At 36.9% G+C, this 17,149-nt stretch overlaps 4 protein-coding genes across 6 annotated transcripts in view; 2 read left to right on the top strand and 2 right to left on the bottom strand.

Moving 5' to 3' along the window:
• The first annotated feature begins 72 nt into the window (after positions 1-72).
• On the top strand, positions 73-1,199 carry LOC114366708 (rhodanese domain-containing protein CG4456-like). The gene is made up of 4 exons (XM_028323659.1): positions 73-276; positions 354-542; positions 747-909; positions 998-1,199. Exons 1-4 carry the CDS (start codon positions 180-182, stop codon positions 1,047-1,049), a joined length of 501 nt encoding a protein of 166 aa, XP_028179460.1. The 5' UTR covers positions 73-179; the 3' UTR covers positions 1,050-1,199.
• Positions 1,200-1,300: 101 nt separating this feature from the next.
• LOC114366707 (rhodanese domain-containing protein CG4456) lies at positions 1,301-2,521 on the bottom strand. Of its 3 annotated transcripts, none has more exons than XM_028323656.1 (4): positions 2,173-2,521; positions 1,759-1,965; positions 1,516-1,678; positions 1,301-1,436 (listed from the first exon to the last, which is right to left on the bottom strand). In XM_028323656.1, the coding sequence occupies exons 1-4, from the start codon at positions 2,297-2,299 to the stop codon at positions 1,385-1,387; spliced, it is 549 nt and encodes a 182-aa protein (XP_028179457.1). In that variant the 5' UTR covers positions 2,300-2,521; the 3' UTR covers positions 1,301-1,384. The 3 variants fall into 3 exon arrangements, with proteins under 3 accessions (XP_028179457.1, XP_028179458.1, XP_028179459.1); XM_028323657.1 differs by having other exon boundaries at positions 2,188-2,520; XM_028323658.1 differs by having other exon boundaries at positions 2,356-2,517.
• A 4,885-nt stretch (positions 2,522-7,406) lies between these two features.
• On the bottom strand, positions 7,407-9,057 carry Prx4 (Peroxiredoxin 4). Its single transcript, XM_028323672.1, has 4 exons — positions 8,793-9,057; positions 8,564-8,681; positions 7,995-8,400; positions 7,407-7,753 (listed from the first exon to the last, which is right to left on the bottom strand). The coding sequence occupies exons 1-4, from the start codon at positions 8,950-8,952 to the stop codon at positions 7,688-7,690; spliced, it is 750 nt and encodes a 249-aa protein (XP_028179473.1). The 5' UTR covers positions 8,953-9,057; the 3' UTR covers positions 7,407-7,687.
• A 279-nt stretch (positions 9,058-9,336) lies between these two features.
• LOC114366718 (histone-lysine N-methyltransferase 2C) overlaps positions 9,337-17,149 on the top strand; it is a 67,655-nt gene continuing 59,842 nt past the window's right edge. Inside the window, exons 1-8 of the mRNA XM_028323673.1 lie at positions 9,337-9,482; positions 9,637-9,724; positions 11,287-11,518; positions 11,977-12,111; positions 12,183-12,467; positions 13,302-13,572; positions 13,832-13,946; positions 14,020-14,139. Coding sequence (XP_028179474.1) covers positions 9,637-9,724; positions 11,287-11,518; positions 11,977-12,111; positions 12,183-12,467; positions 13,302-13,572; positions 13,832-13,946; positions 14,020-14,139 — 1,246 coding nt within the window. The 5' untranslated portion in view covers positions 9,337-9,482. The remainder of the gene's footprint in view (positions 9,483-9,636; positions 9,725-11,286; positions 11,519-11,976; positions 12,112-12,182; positions 12,468-13,301; positions 13,573-13,831; positions 13,947-14,019; positions 14,140-17,149) is intronic.

Below are 17,149 nucleotides of genomic sequence, written 5' to 3'. Positions count from 1 at the left end.
CAATACGACTAACCCAACCACTCGGTCAAATAATTTACACCGTATCTGTCAGTTTTGTGATTGGTCTGTCACTGTCATTAAAAAATCAATCTTTCCCATTTTGTTTTGTGGGAAGATTTAATTTTTGCATAAAGTTCGAGGAATATTAAACAGTATTCAAAGCAGGCATAAAAAACATCATGTTACCAAGGTTTGCTTTTCGCGGAATCATACCCGCACTAAGATTAACGCAAACGTTAGCGGCTACTTCAAAATCTGTTATCAACTCAAATATTAGTAAGTTGGAATTTTATCTACTTTTCGTTTAAATTTCACTAGAAAAGTATTTTTAATAAATTGGTTATCTTTTACAGAATATTCGGCTTTTACATGGAATCTTAACCATCGTCTGTACTCCCTACAAACAAATCCAGAAGACATGACTGTGGACTTTGATTATGTAAAGAAAGCTACTTCAGATAGTAGTATTTTAATTGTAGACGTTAGAGAACCAGATGAAGTAAAAGAGCACGGGAAGATTCCCAGCAGCATCAACATTCCATGTAAGTTACATTTTTTTATAACATAATTAATTTGCTTAAAAACAGTTCAATCTTTGGGATATGGATAAATGCTAGTATAAAAGCTTACTTAAGATTACTTACCATTCTATTATATCATTCTTTATGTCATAATAACATACAAAGCCCAGATAGTAATAGGTAAAACATCTTTATCATCAAAATAATGTTTATAAAATATTGTAGTGGGTGACGTCACATCAGTGCTTTGCACAATGCCAGATAAGGACTTTGAACAAAGATACAAGAGACCAAAACCATCTGAAGACACACAGATCATTTTTTACTGCATGATTGGAAAAAGATCTGGAAAGGCCCAGCATAATGCCATCAATGCAGGATATAAAAAGTAAGTTATAAGTAGTTTTTAAACATTTTGGAGAAATATAAAACCATTGTAAATGTTAACATTATTTTAATAACTTTTTTCTTTTCAGTGTTAAAAACTATCTTGGCAGTTGGACCGATTGGGCAACTAAGTCGCAGTAATACAAATATCAATGGCATAAGATTTAGCTGTAGCTTTGGACATTGAATATCCCTAGTCATTGTCAGATACTATGAAATGTTAACTTTGCTTATTATTAGATATTTTATGTTCAGTTTATACCTTTGCTAATAAAGAATTTTATGTTTCAACCTTGGTGCAACATAATTTCATTAGTAGGTACCTACTTACCTATAGACGTGTATAATAAATATTGCAAACAGCTCTATTGAATACAAAGATAACAATAGTGTAATATAACCAGAAATTTATTACAGAAATATTATGCAGAAACAATGTACTATACATCACAATTTTATTGCACAACAACACAGCCTCATTTTTGTCTGCTGGACCAATCATTCCAACTTCCCAGATATGTTTTAGAGCTGTAAAATAAAAATAAGTAAGTTTAAATTGAAAATAATTTAGTAAAACTTTGATAATAATGAGTATGGAGAGTAATACTTTGCGTATCCAAGTTTCAAAGCTTTATCCAAAGCTTCTGTTGATCTACGGCCAGATCTACAATAAAATATGAGCTCATCGGATGATGATGGCTTGTTGCGTTGGTATTGCTGCTTGAACTGTTCATCGGACATGCTAGTTAATACATCCTGGACAGTATGTACTGGAAAAGTAAAAGGGAATAAGTGAATACTATTTTACAAATGTTACATAATGTAAACCTTGATCAAATTCAAACATTACATGGAATGTTGATACTCGAAGGTATTTTTCCAGTTTCGTTAACTTCATCAGGATTGCGGACATCTATGATCACTTTCTCAGGCTGGTGAATAACCTTCAACATGTCCTCATAGCCTACAACTCTTTTGGGATCAACCATTTTATTTAGGGTTTGATTATTTGTTGAAAATTGTTTCAAAGATACTGGCGGTACAGGTTTTTTGAGCTCTATAAAATTAACAAACAATGTTAAAATAAATTGGAAGGATAGAATAATTCCAGTAAGTAATTATATTGTTAAATGTTTTTAGTGACCATACACAAAATGTATATTATTTATATACAAATAAATAACAATTTATTTATTATATTAAATAGTTGATAACAATGAAGTGGTAGGAAAGACTGATAAATTAATATAAATAAATTATATACTGTAAAAAAAGGTACTTTTGTCCGAGTCTGCTATGAGGCTCAAAGCTCGTTTTAAAGCTGACGTGTCTTGCGCAGAATAAATTGCAGCACGGGACATGACCATCATGTAAACAAAATACTTTCGCATAACTATTCGTCACCCTAATCACCTATGGAACTAAAAAGAGAATATAAATATTGTACCAGAAACTTGTAAGGAAGCAGAGAAATAAGGTAGTAAGTAAACAGATTTATGAAAATATAAATGAACCAAAAACGAATTTTGATTTGTTTTGTTTCAAATGCAAATTCACTTCTGAGATTCACTTGTTGTGTTGTGGCTGTCTGTCAAAAATTTGACAACCAGTCACTTTTTTTTTAAACAATGGCTGTGGGTAGTGTGGGTACAAGCCCCAAGCCCAAGAGCGCTACCACAGTGCACAGGCGCTTCCATACTTAGATCCATACCATGAAGCTAAAGATAAAAATGGAGGGCAAACTTGGAACAAAAACTTGAGTCAAATACCTACTTATATCTGTCTCGCTCTCTGTGGCCCTACCTCTCTTTTTTGTGTGAACTGTAGTACTGCTATCTCCTGATTTAAATCTCCTAGTAAATTCTTCGAAATAGCCAATTCACTAACCACATCATAAGTTAAACAAATAAATAATTAAATATTTGAACTACGATTACCTAGTTTAATTAAAAATCACAAAATTGTTGGCCGTTTAGGTTTAATGTGTTGGCGAATCAGGGAATTACAATCCCAATTCCTGGGGAATCGGTACCATGTGGCAACATCGGCCCAATCCGGCCCATCATGGCGGTTGTTTATTTTGTTTATTAGGCAGTTAATTTCGTTTGGTGTAGTGGTTCAGAACGGACTACTATGCCGAGAGGTCCCGGGTTCGATTCCCGGCCGGGCAGAAATTGAAATGATGAATTTTAATTTCTGTGACGGGTCTGGGTGTGACTATGTATAATATGTATGTATTTAAAAAAAAAAAATATATAAGTAGTATATCCTTTAAGCTAGCACCCATAACACAAGCATTAAGTTGCTTACTTTGGGGCTAGCTGGCGCTGTGTGAAATTGTCCAAAGATTTATTTATTTATTATTTATTTATTTATTTGTGATTGTTTACAGGAAATAATCATTGTTTTATTACAAGAAATGATGCAAAATTTTGTAGTGCGTGGCTGCGGTAGTACGTGGTGTCCTGGAAGCAGTGCCGTATTATCCATAAGGCACTTTAGGCCAGTGCCTAGGGGCCCACTATGGCCAGGGGCCCACTATGACCAGGGGCCCAGCACTCCCGATAAAATTAAAAAAAAAAAAGTTAAAGATTATTTTTATGCAACAAAACTCAAACCACCTCAAAACTTCGCCTTATTTTGGTTTACACATTCAATCGTCATATTTCGATATTGTGGAACCTACTTCATTTTCGTGAGGTTGGCATTACTGCTTTGGTTTACATTATAGATGAAACGGATAGTTGTTTGGCCGGATACCGGATACCGGATATCCGGCGAGCTGCTTGGCCGGATAGCCGGATATCCGGCGGCCGGATAGTTGGCCCATTGTCTTGTTACATGTCGTGACGAGTTTAGCGCCGCACAGGTGCTTCGAACGCGATCAGTGGGTCTAGTAGACTAGATAAGTCACACTTTTCGAAAATCGAATTCGTCCGAATAGCGAATGTCAGATTTTGCCACTCGTCTAAGGGGCAGATCAATTCGGGCGATTTCGGTTGCCATCGTATCCAATATAGCTTGATTAGAATGACGGCTGTCAAACGAATGTGACTAGTGCTGGGTATGTTTCGTACGGTTCACATAGATGTATCGATAAGTTTTCGAAAAAATGATATAAAAAAATGCACCCAATTTTTCTTCATATCTTTATTCATAAAAATGACAATTATGATTTAAATTTAAAGACAGTAAAATTTAAAATTCATGTCAAGGGTGTACAACCTAAGTCGTAGTCATTATCATCAGTGTTCTTCAGTGGTTTTTTCCTCTCGCTAGAGGGCGGTGGGCATCAGGGTTGCCAGATATCAGCTAACTCAATTCGCCTAATTTTTCCTACCGAGTAGCCTAAATCGCCTAATATTTTTTGTTTCTTAAAGTAGCCTAATTCGCCTAATTTTTTGAGCTAAGTATACAAAAATTGCTTATACAAATACATATCAAATCGACACATCAATGACAAACAGCTGTTTATCTCTTTCTAACTCACCCATGGTGACATATGAAAAAAGAGATAGATAATGTTTGGTCAGTACCTACTCATTCTGGCAACATTTTCATATGACGTCACTACCTGACTTGTGCCGAGTACATACAAGATTAAGAAAACAGAGCCCCGATTACGGTAACTTTTAACGTCTACAATCCAGACGCGTTTCTGATTCTGCAATACGATTGGTCAAAACAGCTGACGTACGCTGTTGAACGACCAATCGTATCGCAGAATCGAGAAGCGTGTCTGGATTGTTGACGTTAAAAATTACCGTAATCGGGGCTCAGCATGGCAATCAGCTGACACACACAGGCGCACGCGCGCACACACACACACACACCTGTCAGCTGATTGCCTATATTGCGGCCATGTTGTTTTCTTAAATCGTGTGTGCGCGTAATTTATGTACTGAGCACGTTTATTTTAAAGTTACGCCAAGTCCATGAGATGAGATACCTATCCTACTAATATTATAAACGCGAAAGTGTATATGGATGTTAACATGTTTGTTACTCTTTCACGCATAAACTACTGAACGGATTTTGATGAAACTTTACAATATAATTTTTATAACCCAGAATAACATAATATAGGCTATAATTTATGACGATCTGTGACAAACTAAATTTCACGAGGGTGAAGCTGCGGGCAAAAGCTAGTATCTTATTATATCTATTATACTTGTACGCAATAGCTCTATCACACTCTTACAAAGAATGACCGAATGGAAAGAACGATGGATGTCTCAGATTAAGTGTTAGGTAGATGTGCATATTACGTTTCGTTACTTTTGCTATATGAAAAATTTCTTTTTCCAAGGTAATCCTGAAATAGCCTAAATAGCCCGATCTTTTTTTCTAGGTAGCCTAAATGGCTACCGGTAGCCGTTTGCATTTTTTGGTCGCCATTTGACCCCCGAAGGTAGCCTAAATGGCGATAATTCGCCTAATCTGGCACCACTGGTGGGCATCTCTTCTAGAGCAACGGTGCTATGAATACCCAAAAAATTACCGGTGATTGATTTCCGATGTTTGATTATTTAAGAATGAAATGTTTTTTGGTTTTTAATAGTGAACATTTAGAAAAACGTATAACTTGACTTAAATATGTTAAAAAATTAGTTAGAAAAAAAAATTGTTAAATATGTTAAAAAATAGTTTTAATTTAATATGTCATTTGTCGATATGTCCCAACACTAACATTTTTGTAACTCGAGATAACCTTGTAGAGACGTCGTTAATACTCTAGCTTGATTTTTATAATTTCGAATTACTACTTATTGGTGTAATTTAACGCTGCATTTACACGAAATTAACATTTTTATTGGAAGCACTGTCGTCGAAAATATTGTTTGTAGGTCAGACGTGAATTATTTCTTGTCCGCCAATATTTAGCTCTCATTGATCGCTACTACAAAGTTATGTCGTTACTTTTGATGGCAGCTGTCATTCTAATCAAGCTATATTGGATAGAAGTATTATTGTTCCAAAATACTGGACTGTCCTGTCGATGACATTGACAGTAGGGCGCCACCGTCAATACCGAATCGCTGGTTCAGATTTTTGCCATATTGCAAACCATATAGTTGAACGATAGTAGCGCCCCCCTGTCATTGAGTTTGGTGGGACAGTTCAGCGTGGGTCAACTATAGGGCGGTGGGCATCTCTTCTAGAGCAACGGTGCTATGAATACCCAAAAAATTACCGGTGATTGATTTCCGATGTTTGATTATTATTTAAGAATGAAATGTTTTTTGGTTTTTAATAGTGAACATTTAGAAAAACGTATAACTTGACTTAAATATGTTAAAAAATTAGTTAGAAAAAAAAATTGTTAAATATGTTAAAAAATAGTTTTAATTTAATATGTCATTTGTCGATATGTCCCAACACTAACATTTTTGTAACTCGAGATAACCTTGTAGAGACGTCGTTAATACTCTAGCTTGATTTTTATAATTTCGAATTACTACTTATTGGTGTAATTTAACGCTGCATTTACACGAAATTAACATTTTTATTGGAAGCACTGTCGTCGAAAATATTGTTTGTAGGTCAGACGTGAATTATTTCTTGTCCGCCAATATTTAGCTCTCATTGATCGCTATAGATGACCCACGCTGAACTGTCCCGCCAAACTCAATGACAGGGGGGCGCTACCATCGTTCAACTATATGGTTTCCAACATGGCAAAAATCTGAACCAGCGATCCGGTATTGACGGTGGCGCCCCACTGTCAATGTCATCGACAGGACAGTCCAGTATTTTGGAACTATACTACAAAGTTATGTCGTTACTTTTGATGGCAGCTGTCATTCTAATCAAGCTATATTGGATAGAAGTATTATTACTAATAATTAACATCGAAATTTAAATTTAGCCTAGACGCAGACCATAGATTTTTCATCAGCCGATAGTTGAGTCAGGCAGATAATCAGTATGGGGGCATGTATGGAAGTGCGCACATTACACCGATTTGATTTGGCCGATTCTTCATACAAATTAAAAGCGGGCTCAACTAAAAGTTTGATGGTCTGCGCCTAGGCTTCTGAGCTATCACTGGAGCTCACCCATTTTGCTCATTTCTGAAATTTCCAAGGCAGTGAAGTAATAAAAAAAATACAACATGACATCATGACATTTTAGGGATGTGCCATAAAAGTCGATACGTGTTTTCTGAATGATCGGTGAAATCGATTTATAATATGAGTTATATGATAGTAAAAATATAAAATAATTTGGGTAGAAAAGTAACTAGAGATTAAAAACAAATAATCATAAATAGCTGTATTCCAACTTTATATTTTTATTAAATCTCAATAGTATCAAAAATAAAAAATATTGGAGTCAGTCTTATTGAAATGTTTTATTTTGATGTAATAGCTCTTGATAAACAAGAGAAAAATCTTATGATAGTTTACTTCTAAAAACTGATAGTCTAAAAAATACTAAGATAATAACAGTGATGTTTTTAAAGAATGTATAGCACCTTATTACGTTATTATGAGCCCTTTTGACTCTCATGACAAAACACCCCATTCAAAAATATACAACTTATGTTTTTATGCTGGATAGTTAAGTTAAGACTAATAAAATTCTAATTTATTTTCTATGACCAAAATCTGCTAAAATATGGAATATCCTGTAATTTTTTGTTTGGAATGATTTTGTAGAAAGTATGAACAAAATTAATTATACCAATTAAATTTCCCAAACCCTTTTTCATTTTCGTCAAAACAGCTTCGATCATGAATCTATGTGGGTGGGTAAAGATTTAGAACTTAATCTTAGGCTTGTTTATTTTTAGCCACCTTTTCAAAATACTTCTTTTTCTCATCAGGGTTTGGAATTATCTGAAAAAAAAAATGTTTTTGAATAAACCCTCCCTTTGACCATTAATTTTAGAAATCGTGTAGATTATAAGGAATTCATCATACTATTAACCAAACACTATTTAATTTGACGAAATGCCATGAAGTCATTTAAGTAGCTAGTAGAATACCAAATTAGTTAATGGAGCTAATTTGCTGCTAGTATTATGTACCTACCATGTGATATAGCAAACTTATTACTACGATAATATGAGATTCTCACCGTGTCTTGTCCTGGTTTCCAACCTGCTGGGCACACTTCTCCATGCTTGTCAGTATATTGAAAAGCTTGTACTAATCTGAGTGTCTCATCTACTGAACGCCCAACAGGTAAATCATTCATGGTTATTTGTCTTAAAATGCCTTTTTCATCGATAATAAATAAACCTCTCAATGTGTGCCCTAAATCTTCTAAATATACTCCATAATCCTTAGCAATTGAATGAGTAAGATCACTTAAAAGTGGAATATTTATTTTGCCAAGCCCACCCTCTTTTCGAGGAGTGTTGATCCAAGCCAGATGTGTAAAATGTGAATCAACAGAACAAGCTACTACTTCAGTATTAATTTTTTTGAACTCTTCAATTCTCTCTGAGAATGCGAGAATCTCAGTAGGACATACAAATGTGCTGAAAAAAAGGAAGTTAATGAAATTATATAATCAAAATTATTGTGATAACAGATAATATCAAATATAATTACTTATACTGTGATAAAATATTTTTATCTCTTTGATTAATACTAAGCAATTCAATGGTATTTACTAGAACAAGTATTTTTCTAAATACTTACAAATCCAAAGGATAAAAGAAGAATACTAAATATTTTCCTTTGAAACTGGATAGAGATAATTGTTTTATTTCCCCATCAATAACTGCTGTGGCCTCCCACTCAGGTGCCGGCTTTGAGACTGAGATAAAAGAAAACATCATTTAAGTTGAGAACCAAGAATAAAAATAACTCAGAATTGCATATTCATATTTTATATTATCATAAAAATAAACCTTTTAATATAACTCACTCATAGCTTTAGTAAATTGAAGTTTATGATCTATTTTTCTGGCTCCACCGGGAAAAACATTGCCGCTGCCAAATGAGTAACAAGAATCACTCTCAAATAATGTACATTTGCTATGGGTAATTAAAGATATTATAAGCGTTACAAAAATTAAATAATTCATTGTGTTTTATACGAGAAAATTAATTCTTATAGCTTATAAAATGACACGTTTTTATTTCACTGAATCTCTTCAAACTACACACACATTGACACATCAAAGTAAACCATTGTTGTTGTGGTGGGAAACGTGAACACGTCAGCGATCCCAGCAACGTTCCGTTTCCTACTAGTCTTATTTATTATGAATAACACAAAGTACTAACTTATATAAATAATAAATTAAAAATTATTTTTAAAAGATTCCAATAAAGAATGAATAAATTTATTCATAAACAAAACATCTTTACCTTGTTTTCAAGTAAAACTAATAATTATTCTAATCGATTTAAAATCGAAACGTTTCAATAATGAGATAATTTTGGTACAACACTATTATATTGTGCGCTTCGTTCGCGATCACGACGAATGTCGCGTTATTTTCATTAGTTTTTGTGTTGTAATGTAAAATATATTTAAACGATGCGTTTTACTTCTGTAACAAGTTTATTTTCGTGAAGTTAACTCATTTCGCGTCCGTCGCAATCGTATGCGGTGAGTTACAAAGTTTAGTTTGGAATCCACTTGTCGTTCACTATGGCGGTCTTCATTTACATTACTTTGATGCTTTGGGAAATAATTTCGTCATAACCAAAAAACTTGTAGTGTTTGTATGTTTTTGTGTATTATAAGCGAAATTGTGTCGTAGATGGACGTACCGGATGAGGGTGTCCTGGATGTAGAACTCCTCGGTGACGACGGCTCGGAGGATGAAGGCGAAGCCCCGCCGTCTTCAGGTACGCCAGATAACTCCACTCCCTATCGCCTGAGCCCTTGATCTATTGTTTATTTGAGCACTTTGGTTGTTTAACTTTGGGTGACTGATGATAATCATACCCATGTCAAGAATTTTGATGATGAATATTTTAATTACATTTTGTGGAAAAATCCACCAACTTTGTTTACTATCTTGTTTGACATTACATTATTTCACCTCTTTTACATGTCCAGATCAAAATATGCTGAGGAAATGCTTATTTGAAGATTAATTTGGCATATTGAGTTGTGTGGTCCAATGTTGTTAATGTCCTTGGACTCCAATATTTTTGGTTTTAGCTGTAAATGAGGTCATCACTGTAATCACACCAAGTCATCATGAGGTACTGAAAGAATTAGACATGTAGTTGTCCAAAGTATTGCTTAGGTCATGTATAGGTGTAAAAGCCATGTAGTACTGGTTTTTCTGAAATTTTGCATCTCATTCTATACAAATAATTAACTACATTTAATAATAAATGATATAATCTTATAATGTACCTATGAACCTAATGTGTACCTATGATTTCTACGATAAATGTGGTCACTCTTGTGAAATGATTATGTGCAAAAGGTGATCAATTAACATGATAAATATTGGATCTTCCTGATTTGAATAAAAGTCTGAATGTTTTTTTATGAATTTCTTAGTAAAATTGTTGTTTAGATGCAACTGTTGGCAGAGTGTTGAGACAACTGATAGGTACCTGTATCTATTTATTCTTATACCTATCATAATATAAAAAATATGTTTCACACGACAAACTTTTTACTTTCCCATATTTTGATTGAGCATGCTGCTCTGACTTTGTGTAAATAGTAAGCCTAGGTGAAACAAACTAAACTTCTATATCTCAACTTGTATAACCATTTAACCATACACAACAGTTCCAGTAAATTAAAACAACATAATTTAGGTAGGCAGTCTTATCACTAAGAATCTGTAGTATTTTTCAATATCCTGGCTGGCTGTCTTAACCTTTCTGTCAGATTACTACACAGGACCGGGGTTCACACCACACAAAAATTACAAATATGTACCCACCGCTGCAACTTCTATGTAGACAGGATCTACAGCTTGACTGCCAATAAAAACCCAACCAGTGAAGGTCAAGTTTGTCCCGGGAGAAAGTTAAACTGTCATTGGACCCGCAACAAAATTAATCAGAAGAACATAGGATGAGTTCGAAGTTAAGGTTCAACTTAGCTCCATTGCAAAGCGGACGATAGGTGACAATCAAAGGTTTAGTAACCTAACTTTATGAAAAGATGTGCACCACAGACAATAAACATCAAATCATTAGCTGTAGTGTTTGTCAATTATCGTAGCTATAGTCTGGTCTGTGAGCACGTAGAATTTTGTCCAATGACCCCAAGCTACCCATCCTTATCGCTCGCGCGTAATTATATTGCTGTCGTGACTGCAACGGGCGCCCGCAGTGAGTGTGCGAGCGCGACAGCAACATAATTACGCGCGAGCGATAAGGATGGGTAGCTTGGGGTCATTGGACAAAATTCTACGTGCTCACTGACCGGGCTTTAGCCCATGTTAACCCCTCGACAGATTTCTACGCAGGGCCGGGGTCGACGCCGACCTCGTGCGCTTCGTCGCCGCGCGGCGAGGAGCCGGCGTCGCCGCACGGCGGGGTGCCGCAGCCGTCGTTCTTCCACCACCAGCCCTACGCGAGGCCCTTCTTCACGTCGGCCCGCCGGGGGCCCGGCAGGCCGCGCAAGGAAGGCCCCAAGTTGGTCAAAGAGGGCAAGATTGTTAGGAGGTGACTGGAGCTTTTAGTATTTTTACTGCTGCTATCAAGCTGCGACTGCATAGCAAACTACAGTACACTACGTACACACATACACAGAACCGCTCAAGTAGTTACAACTGTTTCCGTAGTTTGCTATGCAGTCGCAGCTTGAAGCTGCCGACACTAACTGCTTTAAGCTGTCCGTGTATAGCAGGCCTTAGTGCTATGTGTGTTAATGTAAGTAACAATAATAGTGAGCTGTGAGTGTGACTGTAGCAGGCTCATACAAGTACACTGATTGAAAGTACGCAACTGAGTTCTAGAGCCTTTCCCTGTCTTTTTTGTTGATTTATACGAATCAGAATCAGAAAAATAGGCCACCGTTGAAGTTTTATTTATTCTTTACTAATAAATACTTTGAATTGATAGCTCAAATTCATTAGACGATTTTTATGACAAGGACAAGTCTCATGAGTATTATTTTTTAGGTATAGAAACCCTGGCTCTGTGAGAGGGGCGAAGAGACACCGCGGCAGCCGCGACGATGTTCTCGAGGAAGGGATGGAAGAGGACGACTTTACCATGCCAGCTCCGGAAGAACCGCCTTTTATGCCTGAAAAATGGTTGGTACTTCACTTTCTTCTCAAATTCATTATATCACAAAAAAAAAATCTCATTACATTCTCTATTCTAGGCCAGGGAAAGTGTGCGCTCTTTGCAACCTTAGCGAGCGCAGTCAGCTGGGCCAAGGCGAAATGAAGCAGATTCTGTGTAACATCAATGAAGGAGATGGAAGCACCACGCCAGGAGTGTCCAACTCTGGGGGCGCGACCCCCACGAGCGCGGCGACCCCCACGAGCACCCCGTCCACCCCAGTGCCCCCCGGGCTGGCCTCCCCGCCCCCGGAACTTGTAGATCCTACCCAACAACCGGCAGCACTACCTTTAAGTAGACGGCAGAAGGCTTTCGCCAAATGCAAGTGAGTAACAAGAGGCATAATTATGTTCCTTTAATAACGTTTGCATATTTTTTTGTTTTAGCCTAGGCGCAGACCACTGACTTTTAGCTGGCCGATAGTTGGGTCGGGCTGTTTATCAGTATGGGCATGACGTGTGAAAGTGCGCACACTACCACAGAATAATAATAAGTACTACGTACAGAAGTTTTACTTCGCGAAGGTATTTAAAAAAATGTATGCTCAATGTCATTAACAATATGGTGTAATTTAGCCTGTCTCAAGAGTCAAGCACCATTTTGTTGACAAACATCAGTGATCGGCACTGCGCCGAAGCTATAGGGCTGACTTCGGTAAAATGATGTGACGTGAGGTGGTGCCAAACTGCGGAAAATGGCGGAGGAAATACATGATTTAGCATGAATTATCATGAATAATATAAACTACTTATTTACTTCTCAGTGTCTTGAGGCAACTTAAAAAAGTACATTCTGTGTTTTTATTATTATTTAGGCAGTTAAATACTGCACAGTATTTAGTACACCATTTTCTTTATTTTCTTCCATCATACACAAGAATACGCGTGCGTGAGTCAATGTTCGCTCGTATGTGAGGCCTTGTCGAATAGTATCCTGTAGGTGGGCCATCGTGCGTGTTTTGTTTTCGATGTAAACTCGCGGAGATGAACAGGCCTGACACTACACCGATTTGGTATCGGCCGATTCTTCTTTCAAACAAATTAAAATCGGGCCCAACTATCGGCCAACTAAAAATCGGTGGTCTGCGCCTAGGCTTACTGTTCCTGTTTTCCAAACCGTCACTTTTTGTAAAAATTCTACATAAAACACCTTGTTTCAGAACACCTCTATACAACATGGAGCATACTGACGAACTGTCAATAATTGGACACGTAGAATCATTAGAATTAACAGGGGTAGTGTCCTCCGGGGCTTTCTACCTGCACCGATGCTGCCTTGAGTTCAGCCCGCCCTTCCACGACCAAGTGGTCGCCAACGCTGACGAAGATAAAGATCAGTTGGAGGAGGCGCGGGTCAAGGGCATAGTCACTGCTGCCTTGTCGAGGAAATGTGCCTTTTGTACGCGACATGGTGCTAGTATTCCTTGTAAGGTAAGACGGTTAGATGGTCTATGACAAAACTTATTCGAAGGTTAAGACCCTATTTCTACCAAGGCGGAGCAGAGAGGAGATGTGTCGGGAGAAGGAATTTTTCTAGAGAATTTAACGGCGGCGGCGGCGCGGAGAAAAGATGTGGAAATAATTAAATCCGATTAGTTATTCAAAACGCTTCTCCGCTCCGCACTGCCTTGGTGGAAACCGGGCCTTATAGCCTATCTGATTAATGATACATAATGATGTTTTTTTGCAGATGAGTTGCAGTAAGTACTTCCACCTACCGTGTGTTCTCGCGTCTGGGGGTTACATGGACTTCCAGACGAAATCTTCTTTCTGCAAGGACCATTTGTATCAAGTGCCACTTGTTTGTGAGTATTATTTCACACGTAAATTCTATTTTTTTATTGAAAATACGTAAATAACACATTGGTTTCGTGTTAGGTCCCGCTGATATCGACTGCAGGACGTGTAGGACGATCGGCGATATAGCCAACCTCATGACATGCGTGACGTGTGGCGCGCACTATCACGGGACTTGCGTCGGCTTAGCCCAGTTGCCAGGTATGATTCAGTTTAATAACAAAAAAAAGATCGTTTTGACCTCTGTATGCGTAAAAGAAGCAGATATCTGCATAAAAAAATTACTCACCATTAATCCTACTATTCCTACTATTATAAACGCGAAAGTTTGGATGTCATGATGTCTGGATGTTTGTTACTCTTTCACGCAAAAACTTTTGTTGAAATTTTACAGTATTATTGTTCATAACCCAGATTAACATATAGGCTATAATTTATGACGATCTGTGAGAAACTAAACTTCACGCGGGTGAGGCCGCGGGCAACAGCTAGTATAGTACATATTTGTTCTTTGTTTGGCGTTTTATGGCTGTTACATGAATAAGATATAGAAAGGCTTTATTTGTTTATAAATGATGTTAACTAATATGTGATTGTCTTTGGAAAGTTGTGCCCAAAAATATTTTAGTAATATTCAAGGCACTTATACTGAGGAAGATTCCAGTAAGAATAATTAAACGTGACGCATAATACCGCCGGTGCTGTAAATTGGAATTTAAAGCAACTAGGTCAATGACCCCAGGAAATTACTAGACTTTCAGAACTGTGTTGATAACATGAATAGGTACTTGTTAGTGGTTTTATTTGATCGAATTGAAATCCATGGATATGTGGGTTATGGAGATAGAAAAGGGTATTTTTTACTGAGCTTAGTTTATGGACCTATAAAAAAAAGTTTCATTATATTTTATTTTTTTATGACATCATTAAAAAGGTGTGTGGGTGTGATAAATCGGATTGCAAAAAGCTGCTGCTTTGATATTTATTTTCAATACAGTTAATGTTGTCTTACAACCTTCTGTTCGTGTGCAAGAGGGCGATGTGATTTCGTTTTGCGATGAAGAGTCACTATGTTCGCGCGCCGATTTGTAAGGTCCAAGAGATTCTTCCTTTAAGTCGTTTCCCTCTTGGCAAAACGGTCGTGTCCACGTCGATTAAACGTTTAATTTTGCTTTTAAAACCTCGACGACATATTATTATGCAAACATCAGACTTCCCCAAGCCATTGGGGAGTGTAGGCTGACGCCAGTTTTCACCATCAATCCCTAATTTTTAAGTGACCCCTATGAAAACAAAATCCTGTTATGTAATACCATAGGGGTCACTTACAAATTAGGGATTGATGGTGAAAACGAGTATTATGCCCGTTTTCACCATCAATATCTAATTTTTAAGTGACCCTATGAAAACTTTAAGGATTGATGGTGAAAAGGGGCATTAATCTTCCATTTGCCTTTGTTAAATTAGAGAGAATCGTCCTCCTGTACTTGAGTCTTGACTTGACCTAATAAAGACGATTGTTATGTGCCAGGGGTGCGCTCCGGCTGGTCTTGCCGCATGTGCCGCGTGTGCCAGGTGTGCCGCGGCGAGGCGTCTCCAGCGGACGCGCGCGCTGTAGCCTGCGAGCACTGCGACAAGCTCNCTTAATACTAATCGTCTTCCGTACAGTCTTCTGTTTAAAATCCCGTCGTTCTTACTTCCTCACTCATTCATTCCGTCTCACTCACTCCCTTGCGTTCCGTTTCACACTCCCACATATATTGTATAAAACCAGCTTTTGCCAACGATTTCGCCCGCCTGAAATTAAAGTAAAAGGTCATTAAGTACTCATTATCATTAGTAGATTCAAAATTATTTTAGTATATTTTTTTAAATTAAATCTACTAATCACAAAACAACACGCATTTTTATCCTATTCCATTCACAAAGTATTTTGTTTGTCTAAATAAAAAAAAATACAATCACAAAACTATACTTACGAGCAAAAGTATGGAATCACCATCTTGTGTTTTGTTCCCAACGATCTGAAGAACTCAATGACTATCTATGCATCTATGGTATTAAGTTAAAGTTTGTAATGTAACCTTTAAACTGGTACCATTTTTAATTTAATCTTCATAGTCGTTTAGCTACAAAGATTACTCAAAACGAATGGGGTGATTCCATACTTTTGCTCGCGAGTGTAGATAGAAATTCTAAGTAGACAGATGTAATTTTATTAGAATGGGTACTGTAGGTAAGCATGTGCAGCCCTATCGCTGTTGTCATACCGTGACGTACCGCGGGGCTGTTGACATTTTTTTCAAAAATATGGCCGAGTTGGCATACTGTATAGATAGTATTACCGTGGCCGCGGGCAACAGCTAGTATAGTACATATTTGTTCTTTGTTTGGCGTTTTATGGCTATTACATGTTTAGGTATAAAAAGGCTTTATTTATTTATAAATGATGTTAACTAATATGTGATTGTCTTTGGAAAGTTGTGCCCAAAAATATTTTAGTAATATTCAAGGCACTTTTACTGAGGAAGATTCCAGTGAGAATAATTAAATTAAACGTGACGCATAATACCGCCGGTGCTGTAAATTGGAATTTAAAGCAACTAGGTCAATGACCCCAGGAAATTACTAGACTTTCAGAACTGTGTTGATAACACGAATAGGTACTTGTTAGTGGTTTTATTTGACCGAATTGAAATCCATGGATATGTGGGTTATGGAGATTGATAAAGGGTTTTTTACTGAGCAGTTAGTTTATGCACATATAAAAAAAGTTTCATTTTATTTTATTTTTTATGACATCATTAGAAAGGTGTGTGGGTGTGATAAATCGGATTGCAAAAAGCTGCTGCTTTGATATTTATTTTCAATACAGTTAATGTTGTCTTACAACCTTCTGTTGTGCAAGAGGGCGATGCGATTTCGTTTTGCGATGAAAATAGTCACTATGTTCGCGCGCCGATTTGTAAGGTCCAAGAGATTCTTTTTTTAAGTCGTTTCCCTCTTGGCAAAACGGTCGTGTCCCCGTCGATTAAAAAGTTTAATGTTCCTTCAAAATTTCGTTGCCCGACGACATATTATCCTATAATATAATATATAAGGCTTCCCCAAACCATTTGGGAGTGTAGGCTGACGCCAGTTTTCACCAATCAATCAAACCCCTATGAAAACAAAATTCCTGTTATGTAATACCATAGGGGTCACTTAAAAA

Source organism: Ostrinia furnacalis, unplaced genomic scaffold, assembly GCF_004193835.3.
Source record: "Ostrinia furnacalis isolate ACB-3 unplaced genomic scaffold, ASM419383v2 OfSCF0666, whole genome shotgun sequence".
In the NCBI taxonomy this organism is placed as follows: Eukaryota; Metazoa; Arthropoda; class Insecta; order Lepidoptera; family Crambidae; genus Ostrinia; species Ostrinia furnacalis.
Note: the sequence above shows the minus strand (reverse complement) of the source record. Positions and strands in the feature narration are given on the sequence as shown.

Excerpts from the sequence above, each read along its gene's own strand:
- LOC114366708 (XM_028323659.1), top strand. The coding sequence starts at position 180 with ATGTTACCAAGGTTTGCTTTTCGCGGAATCATACCCGCACTAAGATTA. Across the intron at positions 277-353 it reads TGTTATCAACTCAAATATTA|AATATTCGGCTTTTACATGG; the intron begins GTAAGTTGGAAT and ends TATCTTTTACAG. Across the intron at positions 543-746 it reads CAGCAGCATCAACATTCCAT|TGGGTGACGTCACATCAGTG; the intron begins GTAAGTTACATT and ends AAAATATTGTAG.
- LOC114366707 (XM_028323656.1), bottom strand. The coding sequence starts at position 2,299 with ATGCGAAAGTATTTTGTTTACATGATGGTCATGTCCCGTGCTGCAATT. Across the intron at positions 1,966-2,172 it reads CAAAAGTACCTTTTTTTACA|AGCTCAAAAAACCTGTACCG; the intron begins GTATATAATTTA and ends TTAATTTTATAG. Across the intron at positions 1,679-1,758 it reads TTCGAGTATCAACATTCCAT|TACATACTGTCCAGGATGTA; the intron begins GTAATGTTTGAA and ends TTACTTTTCCAG.
- Prx4 (XM_028323672.1), bottom strand. The coding sequence starts at position 8,952 with ATGAATTATTTAATTTTTGTAACGCTTATAATATCTTTAATTACCCAT. Across the intron at positions 8,682-8,792 it reads TCAATTTACTAAAGCTATGA|TCTCAAAGCCGGCACCTGAG; the intron begins GTGAGTTATATT and ends CTTTTATCTCAG. Across the intron at positions 7,754-7,994 it reads GGAAACCAGGACAAGACACG|ATAATTCCAAACCCTGATGA; the intron begins GTGAGAATCTCA and ends TTTTTTTTTCAG.